This window comes from Neodothiora populina (genome assembly GCF_041146345.1).
Source record: "Neodothiora populina strain CPC 39397 chromosome Unknown canker_contig_8, whole genome shotgun sequence".
NCBI classification, from domain to species: Eukaryota; Fungi; Ascomycota; class Dothideomycetes; order Dothideales; family Dothioraceae; genus Neodothiora; species Neodothiora populina.
In genome coordinates, this window is record NW_027191411.1 from 197,979 (window position 1) to 222,235 (window position 24,257).

A 24,257-nucleotide genomic window follows, 5' to 3' on the forward strand; every position below is an offset into this window, starting at 1 on the left:
GCTATTATGCTTCGCTTCTGGTGTCGATCTTTGACATTCCTGTCTGCGAACCATGAACGTTTTGTACAAGCAGAAGAAGCATAGGGGAACACACAACGTGCTTCCTTTTAATGTGCCAAGCCAATGGAGATCCGACGTGAACCTGAGATCCAGATAGCAACAGTCTAAGCCAAGGGGGATGGCCGACATCTGCACTTTTGATATACATCGTAACTGTTCGCTATAAAACTTGGCTCACGGACCCCATGAAGACAGTTCACGATCGCGCTACAGAACCATCGGTAGGCAACTGTACGAGAGGGTGAACTTTCGTCATACCCGACCACAGGATTTACGTCACTCCACTATAAGCAAATACCTAAGGTAAGGAAATAGCACTGATCGACATTCCCTAATAGGCCATTGCTGATCATAACTAGCACCCTGGTTCGCAGGGCTTCAAAACACTGGGTTCGCGTGAGTCTCGTCTTCCCTATAATTATCCATTGGCCTTACAGTCGCAAGCTATCATTGGACAGTCAAGCTGAAAAAGGCTGGGCCTTTTCCGTGCCCCGTGCCCCAGCCATGGCATCTCGAAGGCACGGTTTCTGTCATTGGGAGGGGGAGGGAAACCTGAACAGCTTAAAGGAAGATCTTAAAGGTAGGGCCCGAGGGGCGGCGGTGTTAGCACAATCTCTTTTCCTTCTTTTGGCCTCTTCTTCATCTAGTCTACAGTCCGTTGCCTTTTTCCCTCCTACGCTCTGACTTTTCTCATGCGGTTTCTCAAGGACTATCTTTCTTGCACCTATTTCCCTACCTAAGCATGTCACGTTTCCGACATGACCGCAATTCATCGTCGGAACTGTCGGCTCAGACAGAAGGGACCATTACAAGCCAGGATGCGCAGAGCGATCGACCTCACCTGTTGGCGCAATATCGACAAATTCGGCCACGTTTGTCATCGGGAGGCAATGAAGTGGATCAACCTGCCAATGTGTCTCTAGTAACATCGCCAGAGCAAGCTTCCAACCCACGGCGCGGCCGCCTCAGCCCGCTTGTCCGATTTCCAGTTGCTGAGTCAGATCCGAACATTCTCGCGGCTATGACTCCACGACACGGCGGCAAGTCTCACATCTTTGGTCCATCTTGGTCAATCAATTCTTTTAGGGCGTCCGAGTCAGACCCAGGCTCATCCGCGACAGCACGGAACTCCCGCGAGGCTTCGCACCGAAGTAGCGTGGATGCATCTGCCTCACAGTATTTTCCTTTCCGTTACTCACGTCGACCAACCATTAGCGAGCCGGAATCTTATCATGCGCCGTACTTGCTCGGCTTGCCAATGGAGACGCGGTATCGCATATATAGGTTGTTGGTCGTGGAGGACAAGACGCAAGAACTCACCTCTAGGAAACAGACTCGGACTTTCAGAGTGCCGGCGGTGTTGCATGTGAACAAGCAAATTCGTGAAGAAGCGAGTCACGTCTGGTATGGGCTCAATCACTTCTGTCTGACAGTCAAGCACGGAGAAACAGCGCTGGTCCGCGGATTTCTCAGTGCCATTGCCTCTCTACAATCGCCGCTCATTGGTCGTCTTGACATCAACCTCAGCATATGCTACCAGTGTAACGATCTGGTCGCAGTAGCCGCTCTGTTGATTGCTTCAAATACCGCTGCACGGCTGAGATGCATGCGAGGTCTATACCATTTTGGACATCCACAGATTCAGTCTTGCAACTTCGACATCAAGAAAGCGATTCTGGATCAGCACTTCAGGCCATCTGTAGCAACGGCGTTGTTACAGTTCAGTGATGCGCGTCAAGTCGGCGCAGGGTTTGTGATTGAGGGTGAGTAAACACGCTTTCTCGTATATCAACATTCGCACTTACACCCGAGTCTTTCTAATTGGCCAGAAACCATCCACGGTCACCCTGCTTCGACCGATCCATTAATACGGTCGACGAAATCTGTACTGGGTTATACACCTACGTATCGCACCAACCCTGCAATACGCTCACAACTGGAGCAAGCGATGGGTAGTCTAGGCTTGCTTCTGAGATGACAGGCAAGGGAAGAATGATGGCAGAGGCCGTCATACAACCAATCATCCAACCATGATGTGTCTCTCGCACAGTCACCCTGGGTGACGACACAATGAGTCTGGCACTGAAGGAAGCTCGAGTAAGTCGAGCCGAGAGAAGACGACTGATGATACTGGATATCACGAATGCGTCATGGTTGACATCAGAGCGAGGTGACATCTCTCCCTCTACAGGGGGTGGAGTCTATCGTCTCCCTTGCGTGACACGTCACAGTGTCTACATATACATCGGCAATTTTCGAGGAGAAGAAGCCCCAAGAGAACCAATGTGATACGACGAGCAGACGCATGCATGCACCACAACAAAATGAAAGCGAAGAAGCAAAAGACAGCAACCACCACGATATGAATCTCCATCAACACCCACACCTTATTAGAAGCATTATTAGACCATTTCCCTAAAGACCAAAACATGGATATCAAGTCACGAACCCTCAAAATAATAACAACCAGAGAACTATAACAAATTCAACGCAGTTCGTCCCCAACGCAATTATGTCCTTTTGATCTACAACAGAGATCGTCATCAACAATTTGAGCCCCTCCATGTTTACGAGGTAAGGTAATCAACATGCCTACGCGGTAAAAAGGGTACAGTAGCGGTAGAAAGGTAGAGGCAGAGCCGCATATCGCAAACATCCTGTACTACTGTACCATACTGTGCTGTACCATGAATATACCGTACTATTGCACTATAACACGGTACCCTTGCCTCTGCCGTACTCTGCCGTACAACGCCGTACTCTGCCGTGCACTACCTGAGGATACCTTACCTCCCAAGAAAAAGGTATCTTCAATGACCCTGACTGTACTTATTACCTACTGTTGTTCCAAGTCTTACTATCATTCTAGCGTCGAATCACTTCGGAGAGTACTCCGCCTCTAAGCTTTTTTTTGAATATTTTGTCTTTTGTTCTACTGTACAGTAATTGTACTATGCCTACCTTTGTATGCTAGTTTGAGTTCTATGCATAAGTATAGTATTGTGCGGCTGGTAAGGTGAACAAGGCGTACTGCTCTACTTTATTTTACTTTACTTTACTTTACTTTACTTTACTTTATTCTTGCACTTCTATACAACGAAATAGTTGTAAATGCGACGTGAGAGAAAATGATCCGACCCCGAAACCAATCGAGCACCAGCTCTATTTCTCTCTCGGACAGCGCATGACATTCACCGTCCAGCTCGACGGCCGAAGCTGCCGTGGGTCTAAACACCAAAGTCGGCATTTGCGCACCCACGATCCGCGGTCGTCAATAAGCTGCCACCAATGACCTAGCAGTCCAGTACCCCAGTCCAGGAATCACATAGTGCCACCGAAGCCGCAGCCTAACGCTTACGCCTGCAGACCGCTGTTCATGTCCACGGGAGAGCTGGAGACGGATGGTGTCGATGGAATATACGTCGCATGTATAGAGTGCTGGAAGTATACCGGACAGACTAGGCGCCTGGAGCTGCGAGATGAGACTCGGTTTCTTGGGTTTTGCTGCTCGGGCTGACTTACTTACCGACGGAGTGATATGAATCGATGTGATATGAGCGACTGGTACGATATGATTGACCGAGACGATATAATACAATACAACTGACCGACTAGTACGGCACAATACGATATGATACGACACGGCACGATACGATGCGGTAGGGTCGACACGAAAAGTAAAGCTGTTGATTAGACTCCAGGAAGACCAAGAAGAAATTGGTGCGCAAGGAAATGACAAGCGGGCTGGTAGGCTGCTGAAACTTGCAATATATGTACTACACGATGTAGGTAAACTCGTGAAGTCTAACCCTATCACTCGCAGCACTGTAGGTCTCCTGAGATTTAGCCTGAAGTGAACGTACAGTACCCTGAAGAGAATTGCGTATAGGAATGGAACGGCGGTTTGCTTGTTCCGGCCATCCTAGAAGCGAGACTTCTATTAGAGACGAAAGGAACAAGTCAAAGCGTTGAGAGATGAGAAAAGGTGAATCAACAGTGGACTAATGGCACAAGACTTAAAATCTTGGAATGAACATCGATAACAGAATCTATACACTTTTTGATATCTCGGGGTGGGTCATTATATAATATGAAACGAAAAAGAAAAGGAGGCTTGAAGATACACGATCTGCATGTATCTTGTCCATGGATGTTTTATAAATCAAACAGCGGAGACACCCTTCTCTCCAGCATGGTGAGCCTCGGCATCTGAAGAGCTGCCACGCTCCAAGTGCCCAGCGGTGTGAGGATCATACTCAGGAGTTCCGGGAACCTCGCCGGCGAGCTGCTCTAGCGTCTTGCGCTTGGTCTCGGGGATCAAAAGAGTGGTGAAGATACCGATGAACATGAAGAGAGCAAAGATCTCGATGACGTGGTTGAGCCAGGGAGAGGCGTTGGTAGGGGTTGCACCCTTGACGCGAAGAGGACCGATGAGAGCCTGGGCGATGATGGCACCGACCTTGCCGGATGCAGCAGAGATACCGTGAGAGGTGGAGCGGTAGCGGGTGGGGAAGCATTCACCGGGAACGATGAAAGTGGTTGAGTTCGGGCCGAAGTTGAAGAAGAATTGAGCAAGAACGTAGATGGCGAGGAGGCCACCTGAGCTGAGCTTGTGATAGGCGAATCCCATGACGCAGAAGAGGATGGTAAGGATGATGAAACCCATAAGTTGAATCGGCTTGCGGCCAATAGTGTCGACAGTGGCGACGGTGACCCAGTAACCGGGGATGGCACCAGCACAGACGATAATGATGTTTCCAATGGCGTTCTTGTGATAGATCTCGTACATGTTGCTGCCACCACTGTAGCCAATAGCGGTGAGGATGACAGTGTTGTTCAACGAAAGACCGTAGAAAGCGACGTCGAGGAAGAACCAAGATCCAGCCGTGCCGAGCAGGATCTTGCCGTTCTTCCACTGGGAGTAGTGTCGCCAGAAGTCACCCCAGGAGGCCTTGGGGGTCTCGAGCTGGGCGGAAGTCTCAGCGACAGCATGAGCATGAACAATCTCGTCGGGGTGGCCAGCGGCCTGTCCGTTGAGGTAGGCCTTGGCGTCAGAGCCGGCCTTGACAACATCGCGAGAGACGTCAAAAGTGTAACGAGGAGTCTCGGGAATGGTGAGGCGGTAGTAGAGGGCGATGCAGCCAGGAACGGCACCGAAACCAATGATGACACGCCACATCTTGTCGACTGCAAGGCCACAGACACCGTCGCAGTGAGCAGCAGAGCTGGCGGTCTGGAGAGACTCCTTGAAGCCGGCGGTGACAATGAGAGCGATGATTCCAGCAGCAAATTGACCGATGCCCTGCATGGCGAAGACGGAGCCCATCATGGCACCTCTCCACTTGGTGGTTGCGAACTCAGAGGTAATGACGGAAGAAAGAGGATAATCACCACCGATACCGATACCCATGAGAACACGCCAGAAAATGATGATACCGACGATGGAAATGGCGTATGAGTCTGAGGAGAGAGCCTGAGCAAGAGTAGCGAAGATGATGATCATCAACTCGAGACCGTACATCTTCTTGCGACCGACGACATCGGCGAGGTAGCCGAAACCGAGTTGACCGACAACAGTGCCAGCGGATGTAGAGACCTTGATGGCAGTATCGGCATTCTGAGGGATCTTGCCTGCGTTCTTGCCAGGGAGATCGTGCCAGTAGACGACACCCAACATGGAGGTCACCAGACCAATAGCGAAGATGTCGTAGGCATCGGTGAAGAAACCGATACCAGCAACGATGATAGCCCGGACATGGTACCATCCAAAGGGGGCCTTGTCAATCTCCGCAAGTGCAAGGCGTCTGCGCTCATTGGGGTCCTCGATGTGAGCGAAATCGTTGTGGAAGTTGTGGAAGGCAGCATTGCCTCCAGCCGTTGTGTTTGCCATTGCTATATGGTCTTGATAGTGTGAATATACAAGTCAAGAAATTTGGCAGGCGGAAGTAAGATTGGTACAAGAAACTGGGCGTTTCTTGATACACTTGGCGATCAACTTCAGAAAGAGAAAGACTGATGATGATAAGAAGAGGGGGGCAGTCTTACGAGGATATTGGTATCTTATAAGACCTGGGTAGGCACTTGGCGCCATGCGTGAGGGTGAGCTTCTTCACACGAGCCAGAGTTGTGGCGTTCTGTAAAGGACGAGCAGCGCTCCAATCAGAGGTTGATGCAAATGCACGCTGTCCCAGACAAAGTGGTTCGGACAGCCCAGGCCATCTACGCTTTCCAACGCCGTAACTCTAACCGTCTTCACGCGGGTGATTTAACTTTCTGGCACACCTGATGTGGATTCGAGACACGTTCATCGTGCAAAGAATTGGTTTTATTTCTGGAGAAAAGATAATGACTATCGGCCTACCAAACCCGAGGTAGCTGCTCGGGACACTCATGACTTACAGAAATTTGACATCAATTCTGGAGCACCGCGCAGATGTGCTTGTTAATTGTGGAATAGGTTCCACGCCATGCAGAACGCATATGTCCGGCAATTGAGGCACCATTGGTATGTCCTTTTTGCGAGGATAAGGCGACCGGGCTGCCTGGACGGCCAATGGAAGGCTCGCACCAGTAACATCGAGCAACTCGTGTCGTGAGCCGAACCGCCTAGCACACAAGAACAACAAGCGTTGAGAAGAGTAGCAAAGGAACGCCTTCGCCTCGGCAGGAAAGCTCGCGCATAGCTTGTTGAATCCTTGAACACAACGGCTCAGACAGCTTGGCTTCTATTGGCATTGGAGAGTTTCTCGTGAGTTTTCCGTGGATTGCAGCTTGGAAGCGTGGAGGAGTGTGAAGTGCTTCGAGGTTGGAGTGGCCAATTACAGCGAGGAAGATCAAAACGTGGGTGACCGAAGATTCTTGACAGGATCCGTTTTGGGGTTTACCGCAGAACATCTTGGGGGTTGCCCCAGCATATCAAGGCCCGTGCCCCGAGTGTCTTTTGACTCCATCTCGTCTAAGTGTACCATAAGGTACATCCATATAGACAAAATATATGTTGCATTGTGTCTACATAGGATGACAGGCCATGCGAGTCGGAGGCTGAACCGCATGTCAGACCCTTGCGTAGATCGCTAGGTCTTCACAAAGCTGATAATGACGGATATAGTGATGAAGTTCTTGCTATTTCCAGCCGTGGAGCGCACTACTTGATGACTTTTGGGTATAGTGTAACGGAGGAAGCTGATGTACAGAGTACAGCAGTGGAGAACAGCCGTGACACAGACACTTGAGCACAGTGCCCACAAGGATCCATCTTACGGTAGCTATAACTTCGAATCTCCACATTCGGGCAATAGAACAAGTCATGGGTGGTCTTCACAGACCAATGACCATAGGAGTTGATGTAATGACGAAACACGTGCTTGCATGTTCACCCGATAGATGTTAAATACCGGAAAGCCCTGGAAGGTATGCGTCCGCGTATACTTGGACTCTAACACATGAGACTTTACCCTTGGTCTTCGATTACACACTCGGAGTTGCCGTATTAGCCGCTTCGATACTCAAATTGTCAAATTGTTTATGGTAGATGCACGTGGACGACCATGTCTGGGCCATAATGAACAGTAGGCGGTGCTTCTCCTCACGGTCTGATTGGAGGGTGTTCGCTGGTTGGATGGAAAATTGTCTGTTGATCACTGACGACACGCGTGGGTATGAGAGAAGAAGCAAATTCGAGAGCGGGCTAGCTCGAAGAGATGCAGACATTGGAACAACATCTGCCTATGCATTCAGAGATTTACTTTGTAATCTGATCTGCGACACCGATCTACAGGGTACCAAGGTAAGCAAATAGATTCTAGAACTATTCATGATCTCGAAATCCCAGGCAGGTCGATACACGATACTTTCCAATGCTTCTCGTGGATACTTGATCAATGTCCATTGGGTGTTGATCGCAGACCTCGCCTCGGAAGATTCTGCCGCCTCCACTGCGTTGTGATCGGTCACAGCGCAACGGACAGGATGTACCTTATGCTCGGTAGTTCAGATCGTTAGGCCGCATGGCGGAGCTTGGGCCCAGGAAAGTAGCCTCGTGACGGAGACATGGAAGCTGTCCCGCCTGCCATATGTGAATCTGAATATGAATGCTTTATATCCTCAGGCCATGCGGCTGTGTAATGTGCTTGGATCTCCAACACTCGGCTGGCCTGTATTGCCTCATGTCCTTGCCGATCAAGAAACCGACTGTCACCGAGGCATGACATTCAGGATAGTCAGAAGGTATCCATGAAGGAAAGAACGTGAAGTCCACGACTTTCGAGTCACTTTCCCGCACTTGTATGCTCACAGCATACGATTTGTGATTCTTGATCCTTATTCTCCTTTCCCTCCGCAACATCGGAACACAAGCAAAGGCCGCATTCCACTCAAGGCCGTGAGAGACACTTTCATGGACAAATTGAGTATTTCCAATGCGCTTGTTCCATCGTGCCAATGTTCCAACAAAATAAACAACAGTGCAAAGAGGGTATTGGTTGTATCGAAGGCGATTCGACCGGACGAAACACACAAAACACGAAGGGGAGGCAAAGAGATACAAAGTACAACGAATGAAATCTTGGGGAGCACATTGCGCATGCGCTCGGATAAATGGCAATTCGCTTGCCAGTGGGCTTCGTGGGAAAAGGGAAGGTAAGTCAGCTTTGACGTCTAGAAAGCTGAGCCAGCAGCTTTTCTAGAAGCAAAAAAATCGTCGAGATGGTCGAAACTTCCGCTTTTTTGGCGAGGGAGAAGTAGTCTGCATGCCCGATGAGGTCGGTCGCGACATTTTCTCGGTGTATCCAGCTGAAGGCGGCGGGGCTGCTCCTGCTGATGCTGTTTCCGGGCGCGGAGGTTGCAATTGGGGTTGATTCGATAGGGGTAGTGGGTTAATCAAGGAAGGAAACTTGGGTCGCAGACCTTCAGAGTATTGCTTCCGAGCCTCAACTACTCGCTGGACGAGAACTAGCAAAATAGTGTCAGCGCAATGCTCCCATCTCCCAGTAGAGTCAGATGTCAGTACTCACCAGAAAATGTCTCTTCAACATTGACCATTTCTCTTGCGCTCGTCTCCATGAATCCGCATCCTCTGCTCTTGGCCCACTCGAGGCCTTCCCTTGCGCCAACCTGACGCTGCGCTTGCAAGTCGCATTTGTTCCCCACCACCATGATGGCCGGCCAGCATTCTCCTCTTTCACGCCTGACCTCGCGCTCCATCTCAATCATTTCGGTGAAGAAGTCCAGGGCCTGCAAGGATTGGGGGCTGGTGATGTCGTAGACGAGTAGAAACGCATCCGAGTTGAGATTTTGAGCGCTCCACATGCCGCGATACTCTTCTTGCCCTGCTGTATCCGTAAGGGCGAGCGAATACGTTGTTCCGTCAATCGTGCGCGTGACTGAGTAAGAGTCTTCGATGGTCGGGTCGTATTCGTGAGTCCATTGTGAGCGAACGATGCGCAGAGTGATGGAAGATTTGCCTGACAAGATCAAGTCGGTCAGCTCAAGTGTCGACTGCGCAATGTTATTTTATGAATATTTACCGCATCCGCCATCACCGCAGAGAGTGATTGACACTTTGTCGGCCATTATAGCGCCAGTATTATTAGTTTACGAAAAGATGCGCGTGCGGTTGTCAGAAGAAAAAGGGACAATATGAAATTAGAGAGAGCGACAGGAACCCGGAACGAAATTCAGTAACCAAAAAAAAAAAAGAAAAGACGTGAAAGAAGGACGACTCTGTGTCAGACCCGGCTGAGATGGCGCAAAGGAGTGTAATGATAGGTGAGGTACAGATGCTGTATGTAAGATAGACAGGGTAGTTGGTACAATTTCCCGGAGCTTTGGTTCGGCTGACGGGGATGGCGGGCCTCGATGTAGCGCAATCACCTCAGATAGATACGCAAAATAGACAAAAAGACGGACGGAACAACAGAAAACGAAATTGGTTTATCTTGTGACAAGTACGAGTGGTACAACTCGCTCAGAAAAGACTCCAGCCAGCGTCTCCCGAGAATTATAGCAGACCTTGATCAGGACCGTCTGTCCAAGTCACATCATGGCAAATGATCGACGAGCCCTGCATTGGCCCTGGCGAGGCGTCGAGATCAGCGGAAAATCATTGCATTCTCGTAGACCGATGAACTGCTTTTGACACTTAGATCAGCCAGGTACAGTAGCTTACACGTTACTGTCCTTGTTTGCGCTCTTTTGTTTGGGGTTATTTATACGCGGATGTCTTGGGCGAGCTTATAAGACTTGATATAACACCCCGATCGACCTGCCCCTTTGGTGACCGGATTGGTCCTCCCACATGAATTGAACGTTCATTTCCAACGTGGCTGACGATGCATTCATGTAGCTGACAAGCTCAGGCCCTCCTTTGGCTGTGTTTGATGGTTTCACAGTCTGCATGCTCTGCACAGCCGATCCCCTTTTTACTTTTGCATGATACCAGGCCTGTACTGTACTACTTTGGGAGAGGCTGACTGTATTTGTGCTTCACCTGGTCCATCATGGCGCTTGGATCAGAGATACGACCTTCCGCTGCTGTGGCAGATGGCGGATTGTTTCCATACGAGCGTAACCTACTGCAGATTCAAGTGCCGGGCTTTTGGCAGATATTCGCGACTATCGCACTTGCGCCTGGGCAGAGAGCAAGGCATACGACACCTCTACACGTGAGGTCACCTCTTGGACATGTCAAGATTCACAGTAACGACAGCTTGCGGCAAATTCGAGCCCAGTCTGCATCGGCCACTTCGTGAACGCTACCTGCGTGTGTGAGACTGGAGACGCAAGCATGGCTGGAGCGTAATAATCACACCGGCCAGTGCTTCTGCGCGTATATTGCTCGACATGCACTCCCCTTCTCCACTCCTCTGTCGTCCCCCTCGGATACGAGATCGTGCTGCTGGCTCATACTGTACTATGCGTCAATTCGCTTAGATAGCATGGTGCATACAAGTCGTGAGTCGTCTGCTGGTACCTGCGACTTCGAGATCATCAAACAAAGCGTTTCATTGCAACCTCCTCGGCTTGCACGACTGGGACAAGCACACCCTGTCCGACCACGCATTTGTGGATAGCCGAGCGTGTTGTATCTGGGGAAAGTACCCCGCGTTCCAGGCTGCGTATTCCGACGTCACTGTTGATGTAAGTTTCCACATCTACCTCTTCCATATAGGTACGCAGTGATATTAGTCCGCATTATGACCTAGGTATATACTGTATCTGTACAGATTTCTACTCATCGTTACGATCACATCTGGTTTCGTAGAATCGGACTAGATAACCCATTGCGTCGTCTCACAGCAAATCGCAATAGTAAACCAGGACGTTCACATTATATGTTTCAGACATCAAGATCTCCAATACTACAAATCAATAGTTAGACATGGCCCCAAAGAAACACGAGGACACACCCCCTTCAGTATCTCTCATAAGCGGTGGCATTGCAGGAGGAGTAGAAGCAGCAGCCACATATCCATTCGAGTTTGCAAAAACCCGAGCCCAGCTCATACAAGACTCGACGACGAAAACAAAACCATCTCGGAATCCCTTTCTGGTCGTAGCCCAAACCTACAAGCAAGAGGGTCTACGAGCGCTGTACAAGGGATGCTCGGCGCTAGTAATAGGCAGCATAGGCAAAGACGCCGTGCGCTTCCTATCCTTCGACACGATCAAGAATCAACTCAAAGACCCAGACACAGGGACCCTGTCCCCGCTTCGGAACATGCTCGCGGGCATGACGGCAGGAGTAGTAGCGAGCATCTTCGCCGTGACGCCCACAGAGCGCATCAAGACCGCTCTGATAGACGACGCGCGAGGACCTCGCCGCTTCACCAGCACCGCGCACGCAGTGAAATGCATCCTGCGTGACGACGGCTTCGTGGGGCTCTACCGTGGCTTCGCAGGCACGACGCTGAAGCAAGCCTCGGCGACGTCGTTCCGCATGGGCTCGTATAACATCATCAAGGACTTCGAGAGCGCGCGGAGTGTGCCCCAAGACACGGTCACGAATTTCGTCAATGGCGCGCTGGCGGGCGTCATCACTACTCTTGCCACTCAGCCTTTCGACACCATCAAGACGAGGTCGCAGTCCGCGCAGGCTACGACGACTATGCAGGCTGTCGCTAGTATCATGCAGGATGGCGGTGTCAGGGCGTTCTGGAGGGGCACGGTCATGAGGCTTGGTCGTACAGTCTTCTCCGGCGGGATCTTATTCACGACGGCTGAGGCTGTGGCAAAGGTTCTGAATCCTGTGGTTGTGGGTTCGTGAGGCATAGAGAAGCTCTTTTTGGGGTGGATGAGCGGCATGCGGTAGTCCCGATGCCTATTGTTGCATACAGTTGCAAGACACTTGCCGTCCGATGCCATATACATAGATGATCAAAATACGTGATGTAAGACTTCCCCGAGTGATATACTCTCGGAAATGTACCAAGGGAAAAAAAAGGCAGAACGGGTATGGAAATTTGTCCCGTTCTATATCTCGCCAAATCGCAGCAGAACCAGCCATGAAAGAGACTCCAAGTCAACCAGCAGACCAAACAACGCCATAATATGCTGAAGCCTTTCCCCTAACCCAACACCCCTCAATGCACCCGCGGAACAAGATACCGATGGCCCCACTCGCCTTTCCGCGCAGCACGCAGGTCATCCACATTCAAAATGCCAATATTGATCTTCGAGAGTATCTCCCACGTGTAGTCTCTGGTATACGTGGGCCATCGCGGCACGCCCCAGTACCTCGGCAACAAGCCTCGGATCCTGGCGTCGTGGATCTGTTGCTTCATCGCTTCGATGTGCGCGGGCTTGATCGACCACTGCCCTAGCTGACCCACGACGTTCTTCAGGTCTGTCGATGCGTAGTATGAGTTGGAGGGGTTGTATTTGTAGCGCAGGATGTCGTTGGAGCTGTTCTCGTCGGGATACAGTGCGTCGTCTGCTTCGTCGTTGAGTTGATCTAGTGGTGCATCGCAGAATATGTCTCTGTATGTCTCGTTGGCAGTGATCCTGTCATAAGGCACATTACCCGACGCGACGATTGTCAGCGCTCTCTCGACGCGATCGGTCCCGTTCCAGAATGTCAGCCAGCCAGCTTGCCTCAGGGTCTCGAGGTCGGCGTAGACTTTGTCGTAGGTCTCTGTGGCGTTCGCCTTGAAGTCGATTAGTAGCACCAATGTCTGCTCTGGAGATGCACTGAAGACGCCGCGATGACCGTTCGTCTCCACATCCCCGATCGCGGATCTTTGGTTTGCTGTGCGAAGCATCCGCTCGATAGGGCCCAGATACATGGACGAAAGCGTGGCTTCCTTGCTGAGTGCCCAGGAGCGATGCCCGACATAGAGGTTATCGTCAAACGACCACACGTCTGCCTCTACGGATATACATCCAGATCCAATGGCAGCATACAAGGGGGTGCGGCGCCAATAGTCGTTATGCGAGTGACATTGGATAGGCAGGACATTGTGCATGAAGCTCTCGAACCGCTGATCGAATGCTTCTCTATCGTGCTCACTGTCTCTAAGCCCAGGGATTCCTAAGGGGAAAACCTCGTCGAATGGCTCCTGGCGCCCGCAGGCACGGCCGGACCATATGAACTGGTATAGAACGCTGTGCACTCACATTAAACTTCATGTCACATACATCACGTCAGATCAAGGACAGAGTACATACATGGCGCACAAACAGCCAATAGTGAAACAAGCGATCAAACGAAACAGTCTGAAATACGACCGACTGGCATATCCGAACCGCGTCGACCTCCCGAGACCTCTGAGACCGACTGCAGAACTGTCATATTCTTTGTCTGCAGACGAGTCCGCCGTTGCATAGTCGCCGTACTCGAACAACCTGAACGGCGACAGCAGTCTTTCTTTCAGATTGGACCCGCGGTGGTGGTGGTGGTCTGGACTGTTGAAGGAAGGGAGAACGTGGGGTAATAATCCGCGATTGGAATAGCGCATGATCGGGAAAAAAAGACGTCAGCGTACGTAAGGGGAGCGAGCGAGGCTCTCACCGCAAACAGGGTCAACGTAATTATGGAAGGGGTAAAAAGAAAAGGCTATGGTCAGAGTAAGATATCGTGCAGGTGAAAGAACAAGCAGAGACCCATTGTGAAAACTGCAATCGTGCTGCCCTCTCTCTGTCTCACCGCGAACCCGAACCGCAACCGCAGCCCGCCAATTCCAAGATCTACATCATCGTCTACGTGCTACTTGTACTTGGATTTTTTTCCAGCCGTCTCAGCGACGTTTCGAGGGTGTGTGAACCGGAGATGACGACGCCGACCTCTCGTTGGTCGAAGTCATGTACCCGTGTCGGGGTTCCGCGTCACCACCAGAGGCTCATGGCTTTTTCTAGTTCGACACGATTGCGTGCACAAGCTTTTGCCAAGGAGATTGTCCTGTGCCTGGAACATCCAAACGTGTGGTTTGAGGGTTATATCATTAGCAACTTGGAAACAGGGCCTTGTGAAACAATTCAGTAAAATGAGTGCTATTGGTGATTGAGAGTATTAAGCATGTTGAAACAAGTCTTTTGTGACTTTGTCGCAACCTCGTTAAGATGCTAAAGCTACCCAAAATGGGTACGAATACATGATCTAGTTACCCAATTATATATACTTTGTATGTAATCATAGTAATGCGGAGAAGTCTATACGTCCATTAATCCGACGAAGCAGTATTGCTCGCAGCAGATCCCAATCATGCAGTGACGGCATCGGCGAATGTCTCCCAGCCGCTTGACTGCCACGGAGCAAGCATGATGGCTCTTTGCGCATCTTTCACGATACCGGTTCCAGCAAATGCTTCGGCGAGTTCTTTGGCGCCCATTGTGCCGTGAGGAGGTACAGATCGTTGCGCATTCAGCAACGCCATCGCTGCTGGGTGATCGCTGTCGACCTGTCCCGCCAACTCTGCCCAGCCGTGGCTCTCATGCGGCGCCAACATGACAGCCGTCTGCGCGACGGCAAGGCATTCATCTGCAGAGCCTTGAAGTGCTGCTACCGACCCAAGGACTGACTCGATGTTTTCTTTCTCTTGCCTGGTCGTCTTGTCTTCTACCCGCAGGGCTTCGAGATCATCTTTCATCGCGTCGATGGTGTCCCTGTCATCGTCCATGGCAGCAATGGCGCCTAGGAGGACAATGGAAGGAATGTGGTCAGGATGTGCTCCCGCGCACTCGAAGAGCTGATCACGAGCTGCGCTCTTCTCTTTCTCACCACCCTTTGCCCAAAGAACCTGCGCGATGAGGCATACAACATCGGGATCGTTGCTGCTCTCTTCAAGAGCGGCATTGAACATACCAATCGAGCTGTCCCAGTCTTGCAAGTTGAAGGAAGCCAAACCAGCCGTCAGATGTGCAGACAGTCGAAGCTTGCGCCTTGATTCTGTGTCGAGACCGCATTCGCTTGCATCAGAAGAGAGGTCTAAAGCTGTTCCTGCATTCTCTGCCGCGCTAGAAAAGTCCTTAGCTGCAAGTTGGTTGCGTGCGAGATCAGCCTTGGCATGTGCAAAGCGGCCTAATGCAGGAAGTGCTTCGGTGGCTTCATATTCTGCTTCAGCTGCAGTGCACAGCGAGGTCAGTGTTTCAATCGCAGAAGCGTGATCACCGACCCTCTCGGAGAAGAGAGATGCAAGATGTGCGAATGCGAGATCTGATGGCACAGAAGTGTGAATTTGCTCCAGGGCGAAGAGAGGTTGGATCAGTGATGTAATCTCATTCGAGGCTGTAGGGTTCTCCAACAGATGATCGAAGAGCGACACAGCATACTGACGCTTGATGATGAGCGAGGAGGAGTCGGATATCTCAAAAGCGTGCGTGAAATGTGAAAGTGCCTCCTTGGTGTCGCCCATGAGAAGAGCTATCAACCCCTCACCTAACCAGGCATGTGCAAATTCTGGGTCTGTAGATTGTGCACGCGCAAACGCCTGATGCGCCAGCTCATAGTCATTGTTCAGAAGATATAACACACCCAGATTCGTCCAGGTACGTGCACTTCGCTCATTCAAGTGTAGAGATCGAACGAAAGAATGTTGAGCAACCTTGGGGTTGAGTTTAGTTGTCACAACTCCAAGAGCGTTCCAAAATTCCGAATTACCGGCCTCAAGCTCGATAGCACGCTTGAAACATCTGGTAGCAGCTCGGAGATACTTTTTGCTCGATATGGAATCGCCACTGCTGTAACCGCGGTACTCAGCCCATCCGAGATTGTACCACGCAACAGCTTGGGCATGAACGTCATGAGCACAGCTGGAGATGGCACGCTTACACGCGAGGACAGTCAATCGCAAATATTCTGTGGATGCGACAGAGCTCTCTCCATCTTCACCAATTTCGGCAGGAGCGGCATGCAACGCTTCCTCGCCCACCCCATCGATATCAGCGAGTACGCTGAACTCATTGGCATCAATGTTCTTTGCCAGAAGTTCACGAGTAGATGTTTCGGGGAAGATGTCTAACTTCTCTTGCACCCAGTAGAAGATCGAGCACGCGTCGCCAACAGCCTTCCACAGATTGAAAGCATTTGGTCTGATCTCAGAAATCTTCTGGGCCAGATCGAGCGCTTGTACAGCACCCTCTGCAGCTTGTCCGAAGAAGCCGGTCTCGACACAGCGCCATGACCGCTCTACGAATGTCTGCAGAAGAGCTATGAGGACACCAAATTCCTCTGGTCGATCCTTGAGAACAGCTTGTAGGCCGACGATAGCCTCTTCGTGCTCCCCAAGTTCGCGGTCTACATTCGCAAGCATGTAGCGAGTAAACCAGCTATCTCCTGAGACGTCCCATTGTACTCCATCATGTGGCTCTTCGGCATAAGTGAAAGTTCGCCTGGCAGAATTGTATCGTCCCGAGTTGTGGTAACTCTCGCCAAGTCCAACATACGAGTGGTAGTCGTTTGGACTGATCCTCAATGCTGATAGGAAAGACACGACAGCTTGAGGATACTCTTGTCGATTCATCTGAACCACTCCAACAGCAGAAAAAGGCCAGCTGATGCCCTTCTTCTTTGATCCTGGCGGAGGTCGGACCTTGCCAGAATCTATGACACGCTGCGCCACGATTTCCACAATGTCCCATTCAGCCCGATCTGCAAATGCTCGAGCAAGGCGCTCAGCAGCATCCGTTTCCGAAGACGAGAGCTCGAATGCCTTTTGGAAACATTGTCTTGCTCGTTTCTTGTCTCTGGCGTAATCTGCATAGTAGAAGCCAAGGCTGGTATATGCCGGCGCGAAACTGACATTGGTCTTGATGGCAGCGAGAAATCGGGCATAGGCTCCACTGCGATCCTTGCGAGCGGACTTGGAAGGGTCGAGATCCCACATACACACACCAGTTCGGTACAAGGTCTGAGCCCTGAGTTCTCGAGACTTGTGATCATCAGGCTTGAGGTCTGGCAAGTACTTCTCCATTTGCTCAAGTGCTGGAGCGAGGTTGCCGCGCAGAGCATCACACCATGCTCCCTCGACTGCGATGCGCGTATTGCTGGGATCTTGCTCTAGAGCTTGCGTGAGAAAGCCAACTGCTTCATCGTACTCCTCTTGTTCTTCCAAGATAAGACCGAGGCCTATCAGCGCAGGCGTGGATTTGGAGTTCCTGGCCAGTATATCATTGAAGAGGTCTCTAGCCTCGGGGTGATTCTTGGGCGACTGATGGTGTACCAACGATGTGGCCAGGCCACAATTGAGGCCATCTTTGGTGTTCTGCATGTCGAGACCAGACTTTGCCATATCCGTTTGTAGCAGTTTCATTCCAGCGCGCGTCACGTCGACCACGCTTTCATATTCTTCGAGATATAGGTAGTAGTCACTGACGAGGCGATGGGCAAGAACAGAAGTGTTTCCATCTTCGAGGCCCTCACCCATCAGTGATAGTCTATCTTCCTGAGAAAGTTTGGTTTCTGTTTCCTTGTCATCGTCGTCTTCATTCTTGGGTGGCGGCGGAAATGGCGAGATCTCGCATTCAAGATATGCTTTGAGTACTTTGCCTAGACTGGTCTCGGGGAAGAACTCCAGATACTCTCGTAGTATGCCAACGTCTAGATCGTGTACTGCGGGGATGTCTCGCCACTCAATGTCTAATGTCCAAGCCAGGAGGAACGGATGCTTGACAATCACCATGCCACGCGCCGCCTGCAGGACCTGCTCTCTCTTGGCAGCCTTTTCTTCGTCTGAAAGTACTATCAAGGTATCGAACATGCGCTGAAGCAGTTTCTCCTCAAACTCTCGGCGAGCCTCATCGTCGTTGGTCCAGTCAATCGCATGCTTGTAGAGCTCCTCGAGATTACTTGCCGTGTAGACTTCCTTCTTGACATCTCTCGTGACTTGGCCAATACGAGCACCTAATCTGGTTCTCCGCTCGCCAATTTGTGAATTGATGCGCTGCTTCTCCTCGGTTTCTGTAATCTCAGCCAACCTGGTATAAGTAAGTGAAGGGTGAGGTATCCGACCCTCCAAGAAATCGTAGATGGGACTCTGTGGTAATAAGATCTCCAATGAACGCTTGTACTGCGCAACGCTTCCATTGGCTTTTGCGAATTTAGTGAATTTGTCAACTGCAGTCTGACATCTATGTTTGTCGTCTGCGTTTGCGTAGATCTCGGCAACTTTCACCGTTGCTTCACGATACTCGTCGATTTTGGAAGGGCCTTGACTCTCGTATAAATCACAGAGACCTAGCCATGCTTGTGCATCATCTGGTTTGAGCTTCGTCGCTGAGATGTAGGCTTTTGCCGCCTCGCCAGGCTTGCTTTGCTTCTGACGTGCGCGACCTAGGAAGAGGTTGCTGCGATAACGTTAGAAACATGTTCGTCTTTTTAGCTCAGAGTTGTACATACGCAAAGTAATTGTTCGAATCCGAGGACAGCACATTTTCGGCCTGTGTCACGACTTCGTCCCAGTTCTCCGCATCGAGAGCAGCTTTTGCTGCTTTCAGTGCTGCTTTAGTTGACATGTTTTACTGTTGCGCCACATGTACAGTCTTTACATTCATGTATGCAAAAGTACCAAACAAGTCTGCGGCGGAATGGTCACGGTGTGGTGGATTGTATATCAAAAAGACGATATATGGTTTGCGATTTGTCCACACCAATGACGTCTGATGATGGACTTGTAGAAGCACTGGCGACTGTGCCAAGGCTTTAACCGTCTCATCCCCCATGGATGGCAGTACTGCAACAAGACTAAACATTAATCCACGTCAATCTGCATACCTTATACTATACTACGACCAGTCTCCAACATCAAAGTGCAACCAGAGAACAAGTGCAAGACCATAAAAAGCGTCATACATCCACAAATGGATCTCTCATCAGCCCTATTCTCGCCCTCCAAAGCCCGGCAACAACAAGCACAAGCCAAAGACTGGGTACTAGTAGACTCATGGCTGTCGCGGAAATACTATCCGAAACCAGTGCCTTCTTTCGAGCGTAACGAGTATACGTTGCAGGCGTTGATGACGCTTGTGGCATTCAGTGAGCGCGCGGATGACGAGGAGGGACTGTTGCATAACGTGGAGCTGCAGGCGTTTAGGGAGCTTGAAGAAAAGGTGAGAGAAATAGTGTTTTTTGTTGATGTGGAATGTTGCCGAGCTGAGAGTCCCCTTTTCTGTTTCTTTTTGTTGTAATTTTGCAGTAATAACAAAATGATATGTTCCTTGAGCTTGGTCGTGTCGAGGGAGATATATCGCATGATCCGCGTATTTACCATATAAAGAACAAAATACCATTTCTTCATACTTTGCCATTATAACAATCTTCTCAAAAACAAACCATTAATCGGCCCTTGAGAGACTGAACGACCCAGCTAACACCTGCCACTCTTTTTGTCAACCTAAAAAGACCCCCGACGAAACCAGCCTCAAAATCTCCGCCACACTCGAGTCATCCCTCTCAAAATCCAGCCAAGCAGCTCTACAGACCCTCTCCGAAGTTTCCGTGACGATCGACAGGCCGCACCCAGACCCTCAAAGCCAAGCTCTACATCTCACGACTCTGACCAGCGATGTGTTCCATCTCTCCCAATCGTTAGCGCAGACAAAACACCTGTTGCAGACTGCTCAGAGAGAGCAAAGACGCCTCAAGACTTTACTCGATGATGTGGCTTCTGAGGCATTCGTTCCAGCACCTGATCTTCCAGCGCAGACAGCGACCTTCACGCGCGACACGAAACTGCTGAGCCTGAAACTCGACGAGTACAATGAACGGCTGGCGCATATCGCGTCCTCTGCTCCACACGGCACCTCCTCCTTTGGCAGTAGTGCCGAAGTGAGCATTTCCGAGCTCGAGAACGCGCAGGCGCAGCTGAGGGGCTTGAAGGTAAGAGTGGCGGATGTGGAGGCGAGGATCAAGTGGTTTGAGGATCTGCCTTCTGATGTCGGGGCTGCGAGACGGGTATTGGAGGGTTTGAAGGGTGAACTCAAGGAGTTGGTTGCGAAGCGGAATGAAGGGTTTGAGAGACTGCTGATTGAAGCTGGGAAAGACTCGACAGATGAAAGGGGGAACGGAAGGTCAAGGTTACCTCTTCGAAAGTGAGTAACATGGACAAATGGATAGGGTCAGGGGACGTTAGATGAGTAGTAGAAGATGCTGAAGGGAATTACTACAAGACGCGATGAAGATCTCGAAAGACCACTGATCGATGCCGGTAAAGACTCGTCGGAAGAAAGAGGAAGCGGGAGGTCAAGACTGCCATTCAGGAGATGATTGAGATAGACTTGCAGACGAATTAGAGTATTAGACGTTATCGAGACATTCATCACAAGACATAATGAACGACAGGCACACTTCCCATGGACACCTATAGAAGACTATTCGATAGAAAGAGAGATAGGGAAACAAAAGTTTAGAAGGAGATTAGCTGAGCAGTATATGGCTGCACTGCAGACAAACATACGCATATCTACACCATTATCAATGGTCCTTGTACAATCGTCTAGAAGAGCAAAAAGGCAAGAAAAAACAAAGACATACGGAGGAGAGTGCTGGTACAGGTGAAAAAGAAAAGGAGGAAGAAGAAGTGTCGACGCGAGCAGGATTTGAACCTGCGCATCCGAAGATAATAGATTATACTAGCAGTGCCGCTTACGGGAGTGGACAAATTCTAGTCTATCGCCTTAGACCGCTCGGCCATCGCGCCTTTCATCATGTGTTGACGCTATCTCATCATCAATATAAAGTCTTCCTAAAAGCTGGGTGTTGATGCTTGTTGGTCTTCGTGATCAGCTTGGGTGATACGGTAGAGATTGGATCTCCTATACTTTGTCTTTTTGGTCATTTGTATTGTGTGAACCTTGCCTATAGTCCCCGGATACATGTTATCATATTGAAAAGACTGGGAACTTCACTTGAGAATACTTGGTAATCAAGTACAGAACGTCACAAAAAGGTCGATCGCTTTGAACTCGAAGAGTGTAATGTAAATAACTAATCAATACCTGTTTCCTCTTTTCCGGTTCCGTATTTCTCTTCCTCTTGCCACGGTGATTGTAAGCCTCATTCGATGTATATGCAGGACCAACTCCAATCCGCAATTCCACCCTCCATACACACGACCGGCCTTCTTCCATACCTCACAAACACCACTGCCACGATAAACGCGACAGCGTCTCTTCTTTTCCGTCAAGATGATCATCGCGATCCCGAAGAGCCATGTGTTTTCTCTCTGTTATTCCTTTTTCATTTCTTTGCATCATTCAATCAACTCCCAAATCAGCCACCATGCCCTGCTCTTCTTGTATCTGGCCCCCGAGGCTATAACTCGCGCGCCACCTCATCTTGACTTGACGTCCTGTGCCTCGTTGTACGCCTTGAACGCGAATGTTCTGGGTGATGCCGTCGCGTTGACCTGGTTGCAGATTTCGGCCTGATTGCGGGTCGAGTTTGAGAGAGTAGCCCTTTTTGTTACTGATTAGTCCATGTGCGCATCTATGAGAATGAAGAGTGTATGGATTGAGCAGGGAAATTACCTTTGTTACAGCAAGCTGGAACGTCAAGTCAGTAATGGGCTGCGGTGTGTTGTTGCTGATCCTGCTCTCGATGGAAAGCCAACCATTTGCACTGGCTGATCGCGAAACACTGAACACGGTAGCAATACTCGAGTTTGTGACTTGGATCTCCTTCTTGCTCTCTGGTTGAGGCAAAGACGAAGTAAAAGCCCACTCTTCGTCGCCAAAGGCCCCGTTACCACCACCATTGCTGATGAGTGAAGTTGGTCTGGGCTGTTGCTGTTGCTGCGTCTGAGGTCGCTGTTGCAAAGCTGGCGACCCTGGAGCCTTGTAGGCCTGCTGGAACTGAAAGGGAGACCCCGATCTGGAGGTGCTGGTGAGGGCAGCGAAAGGATCAGCCTTGTGCACGGCTTGCTGCGGGGCTTGCTGCACCGGTGGAGGAGGAGGAGGCTGCTGAGAGAACAGATTCGGCTGAGGCGAGGCAGGGACTGAGGTAGGTTGTGAAATGGTAGCAAAGGCATTGTAGCTAGGCTGCGGGGTGTGCGACGGGGCATTGAACTGAGAGAGAATGTCGGAATTTGAAGTTCGCGCCTTGTGGCCCTGAGCCGACGGAGTCGACGATGAAGGACCGGCGCCAGTCAGATCTGCCAATGCATTGCTGGGTGAGCCGAGAGACAGGGCACCTCCAGAGCCAAAGCCCGTGTCGCCCGGACCAATGGACAAGCCAAGCAGGTCGTCCTCGAGAGAGTTCCCTTTCGGCGGGGGTGGGGGAGGCTCAGAGGAAGAGGAAGCGGGAGCATCGGCGGCAGGTTCTTGGTCAAGAGCACCAAAATCAATGAGAGACAGCTCGTTGTTTGCGCCCTTCTTGACACCGGCTCCGCTGATACCAAGCGTTCCCTGCTTGATGTTGTTCGCGCCTTGAATGTCTCCCTTTTTGATCAACTTGTAACGCTCGATGGTGCGGTGAATGCTGTCGTTGATCTCGAACAGTTTTGCGACTGCTTCGTGGTCCTCGGATTCTTCTTCGCACATCCTCTGGATCTTGGGCTGCGCACTGGCAAGCGCGTTGGCCAATTCCTGGGGGCGTGGTGAGTTGTGATTGTGGACAGATGGGCGAAGAAAACAACAAACCTCGAATACATCTCCTTCTTTGATCTCATCGCCCGCCTTGTAGCCCTGCAGCATCTCTTCGAGCAGCCTGGCCTTTTGCTGGATCTTGCCCACCTCTTCGGCAGCCTTTGCGCGGTAGTCGGTCTTGTGTCGGTTGTCGAATCCGGCCATGACCTTCATGAGTTTGTTTGCCTCTTGCAAGTCGTGGGGAGTTCCGCGTCGAATGAGTTCCTGCAGCTTGGCGGACTGGTGTTGTCTTTCCTCTTCCTCCATCTCCTCGGCGGATCTGAGATTCTGTGTGATTGAGAGAAAGTCAGTCATCTGTGTCGCGGGCGGGCCGAGAGCAAAGGGTCGCATACATCGCTAGGATTGAGAACTGCGGCATCCTCTTTCTTGACTTCGGGGAAGACATAGCCCTTGTAGCTCAACAGTCTGTGCATGTCACGAATGAAGCCCAGATCCTCCTTGTACTTTGACGTCTGGCAGATGGTGGAGCGCCATTCCTCAATCAACTCGAGGATCTTGTGTTGCACGCGAGTCGGTCGCATCTGAGGGCGCTCGGGGAAGCGACGGACGAGCTCATTGAGGAACTCCTTTGTGCTGATCTGGAGGTGGAAGGGGTAGCCGCAGTTCTTGACGCAGATGTCGAGCAGAGACAGGGCGAGGAGAGAGACGTTGGGGTTGCGGTGATTGACGAGTTGCACAATGCAGATGGCCGCTTCTCGAGGTCTGGACGATGGTGATGGTGGTTCAGTGGCTAGACAGCAAGAGAGAGAAAGCCAGATGCAAAGAGAGAGAAAGCCAGATGCAAAGAGAGAGAAAGCAAGATGCAAAGAGAGAGACGATGACTTACGCATTGCCCTTTTTCGCATTGATCAAGTCGGCAATCTCGAGACACAGCGCCAGGTTGGGCTCATAGTTCTGAGGATCGCAAGCATTTTCTTTTGGTACGAGTCAGACATCTGGTTCATCATTTGCGGGTACCAGAAAAGAGAAAGAAAGAAGAGACTGACGGATGTATCGCTGCAGCGGGGTCTGAGGTGCCTCACCAGGGGCGAACCTGTCCCTGGCGGCGTAACGAGCCGATGCCGCCTCCACTTTGACGGCTTTGGTATTCGTCGAGGTTGTTTTGTTGTTTGGCAAAGTATGCAAGG

At 50.8% G+C, this 24,257-nt stretch overlaps 6 protein-coding genes across 7 annotated transcripts; 2 read left to right on the top strand and 4 right to left on the bottom strand.

The window, feature by feature from the left end:
• Positions 1-802: 802 nt before the first annotated feature.
• Positions 803-2,038, top strand: AAFC00_006563 (uncharacterized protein; the record flags this gene model as incomplete). 2 transcript variants are annotated; one of them, XM_069346536.1, is made up of 2 exons in its annotated part: positions 803-1,823; positions 1,890-2,038. In XM_069346536.1, 2 exons carry the CDS (start codon positions 803-805, stop codon positions 2,036-2,038), a joined length of 1,170 nt encoding a protein of 389 aa, XP_069199405.1. The 2 variants fall into 2 exon arrangements, with proteins under 2 accessions (XP_069199405.1, XP_069199406.1); XM_069347835.1 differs by having other exon boundaries at positions 1,319-1,823.
• A 2,184-nt stretch (positions 2,039-4,222) lies between these two features.
• Positions 4,223-5,950, bottom strand: AAFC00_006564 (uncharacterized protein; the record flags this gene model as incomplete). The annotated part of the gene is made up of 1 exon (XM_069346537.1): positions 4,223-5,950. The coding sequence occupies one exon, from the start codon at positions 5,948-5,950 to the stop codon at positions 4,223-4,225; it is 1,728 nt and encodes a 575-aa protein (XP_069199407.1).
• A 2,790-nt stretch (positions 5,951-8,740) lies between these two features.
• Positions 8,741-9,630, bottom strand: AAFC00_006565 (uncharacterized protein; the record flags this gene model as incomplete). The annotated part of the gene is made up of 3 exons (XM_069346538.1): positions 8,741-9,009; positions 9,072-9,521; positions 9,585-9,630. The coding sequence occupies 3 exons, from the start codon at positions 9,628-9,630 to the stop codon at positions 8,741-8,743; spliced, it is 765 nt and encodes a 254-aa protein (XP_069199408.1).
• Positions 9,631-12,638: 3,008 nt separating this feature from the next.
• Positions 12,639-14,012, bottom strand: AAFC00_006566 (uncharacterized protein; the record flags this gene model as incomplete). Its single annotated transcript, XM_069346540.1, has 2 exons — positions 12,639-13,659; positions 13,723-14,012. The coding sequence occupies 2 exons, from the start codon at positions 14,010-14,012 to the stop codon at positions 12,639-12,641; spliced, it is 1,311 nt and encodes a 436-aa protein (XP_069199409.1).
• A 741-nt stretch (positions 14,013-14,753) lies between these two features.
• On the bottom strand, positions 14,754-19,002 carry AAFC00_006567 (uncharacterized protein; the record flags this gene model as incomplete). The annotated part of the gene is made up of 2 exons (XM_069346541.1): positions 14,754-18,834; positions 18,887-19,002. 2 exons carry the CDS (start codon positions 19,000-19,002, stop codon positions 14,754-14,756), a joined length of 4,197 nt encoding a protein of 1,398 aa, XP_069199410.1.
• A 345-nt stretch (positions 19,003-19,347) lies between these two features.
• On the top strand, positions 19,348-20,581 carry AAFC00_006568 (uncharacterized protein; the record flags this gene model as incomplete). The annotated part of the gene is made up of 2 exons (XM_069346542.1): positions 19,348-19,596; positions 19,889-20,581. The coding sequence occupies 2 exons, from the start codon at positions 19,348-19,350 to the stop codon at positions 20,579-20,581; spliced, it is 942 nt and encodes a 313-aa protein (XP_069199411.1).
• Between the last annotated feature and the right edge of the window lie 3,676 nt (positions 20,582-24,257).